This window comes from Argiope bruennichi, chromosome 7 (genome assembly GCF_947563725.1).
Source record: "Argiope bruennichi chromosome 7, qqArgBrue1.1, whole genome shotgun sequence".
Classification (NCBI taxonomy): domain Eukaryota; kingdom Metazoa; phylum Arthropoda; class Arachnida; order Araneae; family Araneidae; genus Argiope; species Argiope bruennichi.
In genome coordinates this window covers 127,445,314-127,459,498 of record NC_079157.1, presented here as the reverse complement: position 1 = coordinate 127,459,498, position 14,185 = coordinate 127,445,314, and the positions used below count along the sequence as shown (strand labels likewise).

The 14,185-nt window shown below is 27.2% G+C and overlaps 1 protein-coding gene across 4 annotated transcripts in view; it reads right to left on the bottom strand.

Annotated features, from left to right (window-relative positions):
• LOC129974886 (serine/threonine-protein kinase unc-51-like) overlaps positions 1-14,185 on the bottom strand; it is a 103,004-nt gene that overhangs the window by 16,608 nt on the left and 72,211 nt on the right. For 3 of the 4 annotated variants that reach the window (XM_056087660.1, XM_056087662.1, XM_056087661.1), the window contains 14 exons: positions 13,340-13,376; positions 13,162-13,212; positions 10,975-11,171; positions 9,275-9,376; positions 9,091-9,149; positions 8,422-8,504; positions 7,523-7,567; positions 7,166-7,368; positions 5,897-5,942; positions 5,177-5,234; positions 4,200-4,503; positions 3,371-3,476; positions 2,104-2,259; positions 247-453 (listed from right to left, as the gene is read on the bottom strand). In XM_056087660.1, the coding sequence (XP_055943635.1) occupies positions 247-453; positions 2,104-2,259; positions 3,371-3,476; positions 4,200-4,503; positions 5,177-5,234; positions 5,897-5,942; positions 7,166-7,368; positions 7,523-7,567; positions 8,422-8,504; positions 9,091-9,149; positions 9,275-9,376; positions 10,975-11,171; positions 13,162-13,212; positions 13,340-13,376 (1,654 nt within the window). The remainder of the gene's footprint in view (positions 1-246; positions 454-2,103; positions 2,260-3,370; positions 3,477-4,199; positions 4,504-5,176; positions 5,235-5,896; positions 5,943-7,165; positions 7,369-7,522; positions 7,568-8,421; positions 8,505-9,090; positions 9,150-9,274; positions 9,377-10,974; positions 11,172-13,161; positions 13,213-13,339; positions 13,377-14,185) is intronic. The other variant, XM_056087663.1, reaches the window with a different exon arrangement.

The window sequence follows — 14,185 nt, the reverse complement described above, 5'->3', positions numbered from 1 at the left end:
AATAAAAAGAAAGCCCGTTGAATATCTATGATGCCTGCATTTAGTATTTTATCTCTAAAAATATTTCTTTTAAATTAATTACGCAACTACCAGCAGAATAAAATTTTAAAATCTGTGCATTTTGACTCATCTTGTTCAAAAGCACATTTATCTTCAGAGACAAAAATAACTGGGTAATTGTTTTTCAGTAAACAGGGCCACTTGATTTAAAATTGCAAATTTGGGAATTAGACTATCAGTTCATACTTGGCCATAAATCTCTGGAGTTGAATTCGGGGAGTGTCATAGCTCGTCCAGCACCGAAAGTGGCTCTGAGGGGGACAGCCATATTGTTCCTGAAATCTAAGCACCGCTGAGTACAGTTTTGTCGGAGGTAAGGTTCACAGCGCCTTAACTCTCTGGAAGGAACGGGAGAAACAGAATGGCTGGGCACATTTAGTGGTGGTGTCGATCCTAGAGGGATAGGAAGGGAGGAGAGCCATGAAAGGAAAATAAAGAGGGAAAAAACGTATAAATGCTAATATGAAGAATAAAATTCCTACAGTAAAAAAGCACAGCTTTGTAATACTAGTAAAATTATTTAATAAATTATTTAAAAATAATAATCCAATACAAATTTTGTATTTGTAAAAATCTTTATTAAATTATTACTTTTATGCCTACTTTTATATTCAAAGAATTTAAATATACGCAAGCTATAGAACTGATTCAAACAGCAAAATTCCATTTATTGAAAATTCCTAAAAAGGATAAATATACGGAATGCTATTAACAGCCTATCACAAATTAGAATTTCTAGACAGCTCAGACGGTTAGATGCTAAATAGGAAACTAAATTTTTTAGACGGTTTAAGAACAAGAAAATGCATTTAATACTAAAATCTTAAAACTGAGAATAGTAATATAATTTTCGAGTAAAATGAATATTGAACACTCTAATTTTTTATCTGACATGCAAGAACTATTCCAAATCGATTTAATCTTATTCACAAAAAAATGTACTATTAACATAATTATTATGAATACAACACTTCTTGAATTTGATATTATCAGTATATATGAAAAAATATTTACACAAGAAGACACAAAAACATTTTTTTTTTTTTAAATCTAAAAATGGTTATAAAGTTCTGTGACTTGAATATGTATTAAAAACAAGTAAAAATCTATTTTGATACATAACTGCTGCAGTGAAGTGCAAAGCTGTGCTCTTTAGCAATAAATCAAACCAAACATAAAAGGGAGAAAAATTTTCAACTAAAATTTCAACATGATTAAACTTAACTTAAAAAAAGATAGGATAAAAAATAAATATTATGAAATTATCATGCACATATCATTTGCGATATTAGACAGATTAATTGTTTAAAATAAATAATATGAACATATCTTTCACTTTGGAAATTTTTTATTTTTAACTATGCTTTTTCCTACAGGTCTGGATAATTTATAAAAATTAATTTTAAAAAAACATATACAGAAATGAATTAGATAATTATTAATTTCAATCAGAATGTCAAGACAAATTTAATCACTGAAAAGAATCAGTACAAGATAGGAAAGTTTGACAAAATTAAGCAGGGAGTAAATGAAGTAAAAAAATATGCAAAATTATCAGTTAATAAAAGTTGTTTGCGAATGTGACACTCCCCAATTCAACTACAGAAAAAATACGTATGCAATATAAAAAATGTAATAATATCTATTGATAAATTAGATAAAAATGTTTGCAAATACAATAAAGATCAAGCATTTAAACAAGGAAATACTTTTGAAAATACATAGAAAATGAGTAAAAGACATATAAAGACTGATAACAGTGCCCAGAAAAACATGCAATTCATGAAAAGTGTTTGACATAAGTTAAAATAAATATGCTTGAAACATTTGGGAATTATACATACAAAACGGTAAGAAGTCTATTTAATAAAAGTAAAAACATTATTTGCATTTTAACATCAATGAAAATGAAGTTGTGGTGCTGTGTCGCTGTTTTTTTTTAATTGCAATGAAAAAAAATTTATCAATTAAATTTGGATCTTTATAAAAATATTTTAGATAATGTAGTGAATTTTTAAAAAAGAATTTCAGGAGAAAACCAACCTGATCGTCTCAGAGGAGACCCAGACAAATTCTGTGGAGGTGTCGCTTGGTGACGCCATCCAGTGGGAGTTTGGCGTCCAGAACCTGGAGGTGGGGTGCTGCCACTAAAGCTCCTGAGGCGACCACCAGCAGGAGGAGTTCCAATTGTGAATTGAACTAAAAAAAATAATTCTTTGAAATAATTTTAACTATATTTTATTTTATTTTAGAAACATATTGTAATTAAATGTACTTGTTCTCCTTTCTAGAAGCATTAAAAAAATAATGATAATAATTAATTATTTCTTGCAGCATTACAGAATTAAAATATTGCTTTTAATCAGTAATATCCCTATAGCTACTAAATCAAGAAAACCCCATAATGAGCTACAGCTAGATTTAAAAACACTATCATGAGATTATGAAATCTAACCAAATTTATTTCTGCAAGGGTTTTATTCTTCAAGGTTTTAAAAATAAAGAACCAATAATAATAATCTGTATTTGCTAGAATTAAAAATAAATGCTTAAGTATTGTGATAAGAAATAATAGATAAATTTGCAGAAAATAAAAAATTAGAAATCGATTTATCTTCATTTTGAAATTTATATATACGTCCAGAATTTCAAAATCTTGATTTCTAAATAGCGTTCTGTGCAAATGTATTAGATACCTAAAGAATATTATAACACATGGGAACCATATTTATACAACATAATATCCTACAGATTTACAAAAATAAATAAATAAATGAAAATGCTGTAAGAAATTATTATTTACTCTAAATGCTGACAAAAATTAATTATTCTAACAAAGATAACCATTCATAATACTGAAAAACAAATATGGATGTATTACTAAGACTTTAAATAATATAAAGCCTTACACTGAAAATAGGCTTTCATACTTTAAGAACAATTATACAGAAAAGGGGATAAAAGTACTTCTACAGGCTTTTGTAAGCAACATTTTGTCTATTTATACTATAAAGGAAGAGGAAAAAAAATATCTAACTGTTAATTTTAACAATTCAGCATAGTTTTCGTTTTTTTAATAAAGCTAACTACAAAACAAAATAATCTAATTAATAGATTTTTGCACATTCTTATAGTTTTTTTTTTTTTTTTTAATATTTATATTTGGCCAATTGATTCAGTTCACACATAACAGAAGATCCGGTCATTCATTATTTCAAAATTTTTGAAGGGCACAGAGGGAAGGACAGATACTGAAATAATTTCTTTCGGAAAAATTTTTAACAAAAACAAGTACTTGAGAATTTTTTACCTGTAGGTGGGGTGAAAGAATTAATGTCCGTAAAACGAAAAACATCACTTCCTGTCGAATTACCAGATTCTCTCCTTGTCCTTTCTGCAGAAGCTGCTCCTATTTCCTACAAAAACAGAAATTGAATAAATTTTAAGTAATATTTGTTTACAAAATGATACTTTCTCTCTACCAAAGACATAGTTAGCTTGAAATTTTATATATAAAATATATCAATAAAAAATAAATATATATCAATGAAAATATATATCAAAATACAAATAGCAAGAAGCTTTAAAAGAGTGGTTATATCAATAATAAAATAGATATAACTTCGTCTCTTTTTTTATAATTACTTTAAAATTCATTTTTATATAAAAATAAGAGCAATGAATAAAATCTACATATCAATTTGCAAACATTCAAAAGGACAATTTAACAATCTTACATAACAAGTAGCATTTATAATAGTTTTTTTTCCCAACATATCAGATGAATAATCATGTAAACTCATGGAATGTTTATTATTATTCCTGAGGAATGCTTTTATTATTAATTCAAAACATTTTCTAAAAGAAAACCAACTTCTGAAAATTATTTTCATTCTATTGCCCATAAAATGGGATTATGCTCAGTATGATATTTGAAATAAATTCAAGAATGAATTTAGCACCATTTCATAATATATATTCAGAAAATTAAATAAATATCTCAATTTATTGCTCTTTTTTTATATCCTAGAATTAATTAATGAGCTTAGAAGCACATTTAAAAAAACATGCTTCGAAATTTAATTATTTATGTTATTTTTAAGCACATTACCATACTGCTATTTCTGAAATTAACTTACTTTGCAGGTGGGTGAAGTTCCAGGAGAAACCATTTTCCTAGCCATATCAAAACCCTCCTGTGGTGAGGAAGCCGGAGTGTTTTGGAGGCTGTGCTCAATTTGTTCATAGGCATCCTTTTGTGTGGGCACAGGCACAGGATCCACCATGTGGGCTGTCTCCGATATCTGCATGGCACAGGCACCCTCGTTCTCGGAGGACATCTGGGAAGCTTTGTAACGAACAGCTTTGGTTGAGAGGTTGATGTTTGTATGTTGCGTAGATTTTTTGAAAGCTTTATTGGTGACAGGGATTTTGGATGGGGACCTTACAAAAAAAAAGCAATCATGATTGATGAAAACATTTTTAGAAGAGCCTTTGAAAACATTAGCATAATGCATTTTTTTATTTAATCACTTTTTTAGTTACCTTTAAAATTTATTAATATTAAAGAATTCTGAAATCAATAAAAATTTCTCAAATCATAACCAAAAGATATCGCAAATATGAAATCCGAATACAAATAATTAATTAGCTAATAATTAAGTTTTGAAAGTATTAAAGTCTACATATTAAAATAATATATTCTTGTCCGGAACAAGCAAGTATATAAAATTTTAAAAACTCTAGCACACCTCAGGAAATGGGTTGAAAATCAATTATAAAATTCCAACTTCACAAACATGAAGCATGCCAACTAATTAAAAGTGTTTAAAAGATTTAATAAAACTATCTACAATTCTTTTTTATATTGTTTTACTGCTTTCACTTCTAAATAATATTATATTAAATAAAGCTTTAAAAACAACTATGTTATGAAAAGCATGAATTTTTAATAATTATTTTTGGTTCATAATTTTTTGAAAGAGTGTACATTGATTTTGAGAATTACAAAGGTTTAATTAAAGATACTAAAGTTGGATTTGCCATTTAGTAGAAAATCAATGAAGGAAAAAAAAAATTTATGGCAAACATTTGGAGAAAAATGAAAGATTCTTACAGATTAGGATCACTTAGTTGGTGCTTCATTGGGCTATTTTTATTAACTTCATAATCACCTGAAAGAGATTTTAATAATGCAGTCATTGGAGATGCCTGAAGCAACAGCAGTAAGCAATATTAAAATGTCATTTATGAAAATAAGGAAAAAAAAATTATTCTAAATTAAAAGTTAATAACTATTTGTACTTATTTGTAGTCTTGTAAAAGAAGTCTTCAAATCTGTATAGCAATTAACATTTTGTACAGATGACAAAAGTATCTGACATAAGTATAGTTTATAACAATGTAAATTTAATAACAGATGAACAAAATTCAGCTGTTTTTGCAACCAGAAAATGTCCTTGAATATTATGGAAAACTATAGATCAAATATCACCAATTTTATAACTCTTATTATATAAAATATCTCAAAGTATTATACATGGTGTACAGCAAATTTTCAACTATAAAATTGTTTAAAAAGGACAAAACTATAATTGTCATTTTACAGTCAAAGATAAAACATTCAACTATAAAATTGTCACAGACAAAAATTTTTAAATATAAAATAAGAGATAGTACCATCAATTTAATATTCATCAGAAAGTACTAGATGCATGCATAAAATAATGGCAAAAGCAATAACCGATGAACGCATAATGGCAGATCAAAGGGAAAATAAAGAAAGTTGGAACATAAGCTTTTCTAATAAAAATAGCAATGATTCTTTTTCACTTACAAAATTTGGTTTCTTCTCCTAAGTTTGAAGGAACAACTACAAAATCCTACAAAAAGATAAAATGTAATTATAAACAAATGATTATGAAAAGACAAATTTGCAATTAGAATATTTTATAGATAAGTACTATTGATATGTACAAATGATGTAATAATAAAAATAGAATGCACCATTCCAAGCAGCCAATTAATTCATAATTGGAGATATCTGAACAACAAATACCCGATGGGGATAGATCACGATTTTAATTTGTAAACAAGACGAATGTAAAAAAAAAATTTGTCATGGCCATTGGAATGGTTATAATAATAAAAGAATACTAAGATTAGAGGAATTTCCAAGAGAAAAATTGCTATCTTTAAAACAATATATACAGTATGAATATAAAACCTTTTACTAATTACAAAACCTCAACAGTAATAACACATTGAAGAAAGTAATAAATTTTTTAATATTGCATTATAATAGGGTTTCTTTACAAAAAAAAATTGTTAAATATATTTAACTAGACCAGAAATGTAAGCAACAAATTAAACATTAATTTTTAACAAAATTGTGCCAACAAAGAAGTGCATTTTGTTGTTCCAAGAAGCCAATTTGGTCACTATCAGTAGAAGTACGCTCACTATCAGTAGAAGTTCAGATGGTAAGACCATAAATAAAATCATGGTTAAAAAAAAAATTGGTAGGGTCTTTGATCTTCAATAAACAGTGAATGATGTACACTTAAAATCTTAACAAAATAACCCACAATAAATATCATGCTTCCAAGTAAAATAACCTCCAAAAAGGTATATAAATTCAATATCTACATCTAGATGCAAGAATCCATAGATTTACTTGACAGACACCTTTAAGTTATAAAGAGGACACCCATTCAAATTTAATAAGGATCAATGTTTTATGATGTCACTTGCATAAGCAAACAGAAATGTTGGAGCAAATAAAACAGTAAGAATTAGATACATGAAACCATTTCAGCATTATTTTGTGATTTGAACATCTTGACTAATGGTAGATTTGATTATCAGGTTTTATAGTATTTAGTATAAAACTAGTCAATCTTCTAAAACTAGTTTTAGATGTTTTATGTATTTTGAGTTAAATAAATAATGCATTCCTACACTTCTGAATAACAGAATATACAGATAATAATCAAGAGAAAATGACGATTGGGTATTCAAAGTCGCACAGTGATACTAATTAGAAAAAATGTAGTAAATGAATGCTACATACATGAATTTATAATGGATTTCTTGGTTTGCTTACCTGCTCTATTGGAGAGGGGGGAGAATACCTTTGCTCCAAATTAGAACACAAAGTAGAATTATTAAGAGGGGACATTGAAGATGATGTCTGAGCCATTTCCTCACCACCCCAGCCTGGTCCAGGTGATTCACACGGCGATATGGGACTGCTGGGAGATGCTTTAGGGGAGATAGAGCGCCTAGAAGGTACAGGTACAGGAGAGCCTAAAGGATAAGGGATAATCATTTTTCTAAAGTCAAATCATGTTATCTATCAAAAGATATAAAGATGGTAAAAAGACAAATTTATCAGATTTCAATAATGAAAAAAAATAATAAAAATAAAAACACTTAGATAGGAATTTAAAATCATACTCACTACTTCTTGGCACTGGTTTCAAGAAAGGATGGTTGAAAAGTTCATCTAAAAGCATGAAACAGATTTTTACAAACAATCAGCATAAATTATTACAAATCATCATTCTTATAGCATTTTGCAAAATGTACAAAACTATGCACTATAAGAATAAATAATTCTTTTTTCCATTACACACACACACATCAAATATTTAACAAAAATTGAAATTTCAATAAAATAAGACATTCAGAAAATATTTTTAAGTTGTTAACATACATTAAAAAAAAGTATTTCAACAATTCTTAAAATATGACACCAACTTCTTAAAAACAAGTGAATTTCACTGAATAATGTCTCTCACAAAACTGAAAAGTCACTTTAAATGAGAACTAATATAATACTAAAATGTGGGTACTAGTGAGTATAATGCTAAAATGTAAGTGTAGAATTTTAGTCAACTAAATATTTAGGACATACAAATACATAATAAAGGTTAAAAAGAAAAATTAATTCAGTGTTTTTGATTAATTTACATTCGAGATATCTTTAAAATTTATATTTGATATATCTTTAAAATTTCCTAACAAGATTTTTGCAAATATTAACTGGCCTGCAATTAATAAACAGTGTAAAAATCAAGCATCAGAATATGTGGGAAGATATTATATGCATTTGTTGAAGGACTAATGAGAAATAGGTAGCCAAAAAAAGAATAATATACAATTTTTACAATAATATACAATGAATATTATACCGTTTCTAAATGTTTAAATAATTAGTATGATAATATATATATATAAAATATGGTACCATTTTTATCATGAATATAAATAATCTTAATAAAATATATAATACATCATCAGTGCTTTCATTTTTATGAATAACTAGATCATATTCAAAAATTAACTGCAAGTATTTACCAAAATCCATCCGATCCTTTGCATCTCTCTTCATCAATCGAATGAGTAAATCTGTTAATTCAGGGGAAGTTTCCTCAGGAATACTAAAAGGGGTAGGAAAAAAGTTATAATAACTCTTAAGATTAAAATGAAATACAGATATTTCTTTATTATGAGATAAACTATGAGCAAAACATAGATTCTTAGTTAATCATCATTAAAACAGCAACCATTTTATGTTGTTTTGAACTACTGTATATTATATATATATATACACACACACACAAATTGAAAATTTTGGAAACATACTTTCATTAGTGACTGAAAAGTATTATTTTTTAGTATTAATCATATTTGACCATTTATAGTTTCTAATTTATAATATGATAAATATCATGGACTCATGAATTTTTTTTTTTTTTTTTTTTTTCTTGAGCTTACTGTCAGGTAACATCATTGGTAAAGAATCAAATTTTAATCAAATAAATCAATTAATTGATAATTAAATTCTGAAAATAATAAAATAATACACTGTCACAGACAACACTTAAGTATATAAAAATTCAGAACTCTAACATATCAGAAAGTAAGTGAAATTTTTTTTAAAAAATCTTGCTCCTATAAACATGAAACAAATCACATTAAATGAAAAAGTATAAAATTATACAACATTAAAAAAAAAATACTTACTTTGGAGTCAAATTGGCATTTTTTTCATAAAAATTTTTTAACATCTGTGGATTATGTGCCTACAAGCAAAAATTATGCATGTCAGAATGAAAGAGCGAACATGACAATTATAATAATAATGATGATTCATTCACAGAATTTACCATCAAGAGGGCACATTTTGGAATACTTGAAAACAACTTACAGTGAATGGTGCTCTCCCTGTCAAACATTGAAAAACTATTGTGCCAATACTCCAAAGGTCAGCTTTTGCATCATACTTCAAGGACATTATGACCTCTGGAGCCTAACAAAAGAGAATAAAATAATTCTTATACTCTACAATTTGCTATAAATATAACTTATTTTTACAAAATTATAACTAGAACTTTCACTTGTTAAAAATTAAGAGAAATTTCACATTTTTTCGCCACTAACTTCCAAAAATGTGAACACACAGTCATTTTTGCACCATCTTAAAATTCAATATATATGTATATATTTCAAATAAATTTCATTACTACATAACTTTCTCACATTTAATCGTGCATGTTTTTTCTTGGTATTATTAAAAGTTAGGGTCAATTTTCAAGATTTGTAGACTTATAGAGTGAACATTGCAAAGACACTCTTTAAATAAACTTTTTTATTGAGTTTTGTAAATCGAGAAAAATAAGACAAAAGTAATAAATTTCTTGAAACATTAAACATAACTACCAATTAAGAATTTCTTAACTTGCAAATAAAAGCATTTAATTACTATAAAAGAAATAAATATAAGTAAATACTTAATTTCAAACAAATATATCATCAAAAATTATTGTATTACATTCAGTCAAGTGGAATTTAATAAAATCAATCAAATAAATAATAAACATCCCAATATATTAAAAATAAATAGCTAATTATAATTCATTTAATATTGATTTCAGTAGTTCAATGGAAACACACATTGTAAATCTGATATCTTGTTATTCATAGGATTTGCAGCTTCTGAAAACTTATTTATTTTGCAATAAGGGTAATACTATTTTTAAATCTATATGACTGCGGCTCCTTCCAGCACAGAAATCTTAGGCAATTGCTTTGTAGCTACAACTACATGCATGGGGTTGCTTTAATTTGCTATTTCTCATTTGTTTTAAAAAAAAGCAAAGAAAAAAAAAAAAGGGGAAAACTGAAATTTCTCAAAACATTTTTATTCCCTATACCTTTAAATGTAGTTTAGAAGGTAGTAGAAACTAGAAAAACAGGATAGTTTATTATTTACAAATAAAATATTGATTCTTTTTCTAATAATTTAAATATTTTTGTGTAGAAAGAGCAATTTATTATAATAATTATGATTAATTTATTACATTCAATATAAAGCAACAGATGAAAGAAAGAATTAAAAAACTTTTGAATAGATACAAATCAATTTTCTCTATTCCTGTGGGGAAAATTGCATTTGTATCTGAACATATGCAAGATATAATTATTCGGAGTAATCTTTAATTTTTGTTGGAGTCAAAAAAGAAAACAAAAAAGGAAAAGATTAAACTGATTGTTTTAGTCCTAATATGCTTTAAAAATGGGTGCATGTGCTTAAGGAATATATTCCAAAATATATATATAATGTTTTTATTATTGTATTGATAAATATTACAAAAATATTTTTCAGGTTTCACAGATACAAAAGATATATATAATAATCTGCAAATAAAACTCTTGACATCAAAAGATGAACTAGTTAAATGAATAAACATAGCTAGATGTCTAAGCCTAAAAATCAGCATATTTGAGTAAATTGCAAATGAAACAGAATGTGGATTTTTAATCCATTAGGATTAATTATGAGACAATCATCTCAAATTCCATTTCAGAAGTTTGACTTTCGATAAGTTAACTCAAAAGAAAACTCACCATATACATGGGTGATCCACATAGTGTTGCTGCCATGCCACCATCTGTTAAAAAGCGAGCAAATCCAAAATCAGCAATTTTCAGAGTTATTTCTGAAGGAGGTGGATCAGGTTTTCCAGAGTGGCACAACAGAATATTCTGAGGCTTCAGATCTCTGTGCACAACTTCCTTCTGATTCAGCACTTTCATGGCTTCCGCTAATAAAAATGGGCATTCAATTTAAATCATTTTTGAAAAAGTATAAATTTCTATAATAAAAGTGAAATTGTTCAGCAATTTGTACTTTTTTACAGAAATCTAAATCATTCAATAGATTTCATACACTATTACTGATATGCACATATTTTCCAAGATTCGGATCTTATAATATCTCAGCTTTATTCTCGTACAAAAATTTTACTCTGTTATAATTTGGTTTATCATAGTCGTGTTTAAAAATCTGAAAAAGAAATTAATTTTTTTATTTATAAATTTATTTGATCAAGTAATTTGTGAGGTAAAATTTTGTTTAAATGAACCTCTCCTCTTTAAAAAAAAATTGAGAAATATATTATAGTTTCCAAGACATAGACAAAAGTTTTTATGATTCATTTATGGGCATGCCACTTTAAAACTTTATAACTCTCAAAATTTTCATTAAAGGTTTCCAAAAAATTCTGGGTTCCTACTCTTGAAATAAACAATTGTTTGCATGGGAAAAAAAAAAAAAAGAAAAAAAAAGGAGAAGAAGAAAACATTCCAGGTGCAACAGGAAAATTCCAAGATACTAATTAATTAATAAAGTCAACTATTCCAATCAATCAATGTGTCTATTTAAATAAACCTGTTCCTTTGAGTCATTTTTACTGGCACCAGTTCTGTGAAGATAATAAATAGCAAAGTTACAGTGGTGTCCATTATTTTATTTGATGACTGTACAACATACAAATTTCAATCCCGGAAGTGAAGATTAATAAATCATGCTAAAACATTAAGCTAGTTGTACAATTACAAAGTGGTAAATGTAAAGGATCCTTTATAGTAATATTGCAAATTTAAAATTAAGGGGGGGGGGAATCAAGTGTCATATAATATATTATTAAAGAGTGATAAGCATCTCCCCACCCCACCAAAATATGATGTATTTTCGTAATAAAGATGATTTTAATTTTCTAAAGTCCCTGTCCTAAGTAACTGCCAGCGCTCCCACACTGTCTAGTTTATTTACAACACTGTATTGCGCAGAAAATGTATTACAGTGATCCTTTCATAATTCTCCATTTACATCAATGTCACTGACTTTGATGTGTCGTGAAACAAAGTATGTTGCTCAGATATTGTAATATTTATTAAATACTAGCTACCTTTGGAATCCAAATGGTTTCAAAAGGCAGCTTGGTGGTAAAAGGTCTTAATGGCTTCCTCAAAGTATTTCTTAACAACAAATTTTTAAAATACATAATGAAACCATTAACAATTTAGAAACCATAAACAATTTAGTTTACTGTATTATGTTTCTTTACTCAATTATTGTCATCTCACCTAAAATTCAAACTTTAATCAAACTAAAATTATCTTCAATTAATATGAAAGCTTTTTTTGCTGAAGTTTCCAATGCTTACTCAAAATATATGGACAGGAAGAAGAATCATTCAGCACTGTAGTTTTATGTGTATTATAGAATATTTTTCATAATTTATATAATATCTCAAAATAATTATTGAATAAAAAATTTTCTGATCATCAACAACTACAAAAAATGCAGTGTGCTACACCAAGAAAGTCGTTTCCAAGATACAAAAGCAACAACATATTTTCATACATCCAATAATATCACAAGAAAGATTATAGTTATTTCAAAATCGATTGTTTGCATTGGAAATACATTTTTTTTAAAAATAAGTCACCACTAATCTGATCTTTTGTTATGCTAGCAGTCCTCTGGTCTGATTTTTAAAGGATCCCCAATAGAGAACTACATTTATATTAACTGAATGATATAATAAATGCAGTTTTTAGATATAGATGCAGCAACAGTAGTTGTTCAGGCAAAAGTCAGTACCGATAAAATTATTAACTGATAGCTCATAAATTCAAATAATACATTGTTAAAATATTTTCAAAGCATTCATTTATTGTTGGAAGACATAATATTATATTAAAATTAGAGTGTATATACTTGATGAAACCACAGGATTCGAGACTCACCAATTTGTCGGAGAAAGTGCCGAATAGTATCTTCACTTAAGCTACCTTTTACTGAAATAAAGGAAATTCATCATTATCATTGAGTTAAACTCTTCAGCACACAATGTTATGCAGAAGAAAAGAAAAAAGAAAAATTCAGTAAAAGTTCATAATGAAATAGCAAACAGTTGCAACTTACGGCTTAAATATTCAGATAAATCCCCGCCATTACAGAACTATAAATGAAACAGAAAAAAATGCATACGTGAATAAAAATTATGCAATGAAAACACTCAATGCAATGAAACAAAAAAATGAGACATAGAAAACACTCAATAATTTGTAATCAAAATGTATTCATTTTCATGAGATCAAATCATATAAGTATCAAAAAACATAAAATGAGAAGTGATGATGCACTCCCAAAGCAGTTTCAAGGTACCAGTAAGATTTTCTTTTCGGCAGATATTGAAACAAGAAGAGAGAGTCATAGACAAACAAAAATTCTCAATGACAGGAAACGAATCATTAATTGGCAAACAGGGTTCATTTATATTATATATATATATATATATATATATATATATACACCAGAGTTAAATAAACGAGTAACCGGGTTCAAATGAGTAACCCTTGAAAGATTTAAAATTGAATAATTTTGTACACGTGTTGCAACAAAGAAGTCTAACTTAATCACCCAATCCCTTAAAAGAAAAGTGAAAATTTCAATAAATTTCTTGAACACGATTCCCTATGCAGCATTTTTTGATTTCAGCAATATTTAACACGGTTTCATTAACTTTCCTTTTTTTTTCTTTTTTTTTTTTTTTTTTTCACTTTTTTGAATACTAAGCATTTTAATCGTCAAACCATACGAGATTTTGAACACATATTCCAAACACATAACCCAAAAACGCTTTGAGCTAGTCTAGTCGGATGAAATATACGGTATACGGCCTTTATACCAAATTTGCAGATTTCTAACAAGTTTTGAGTAAAATCTATTCAAAGAAAATCTGTCTGGCTGTTCGGATATGAGCTAGCC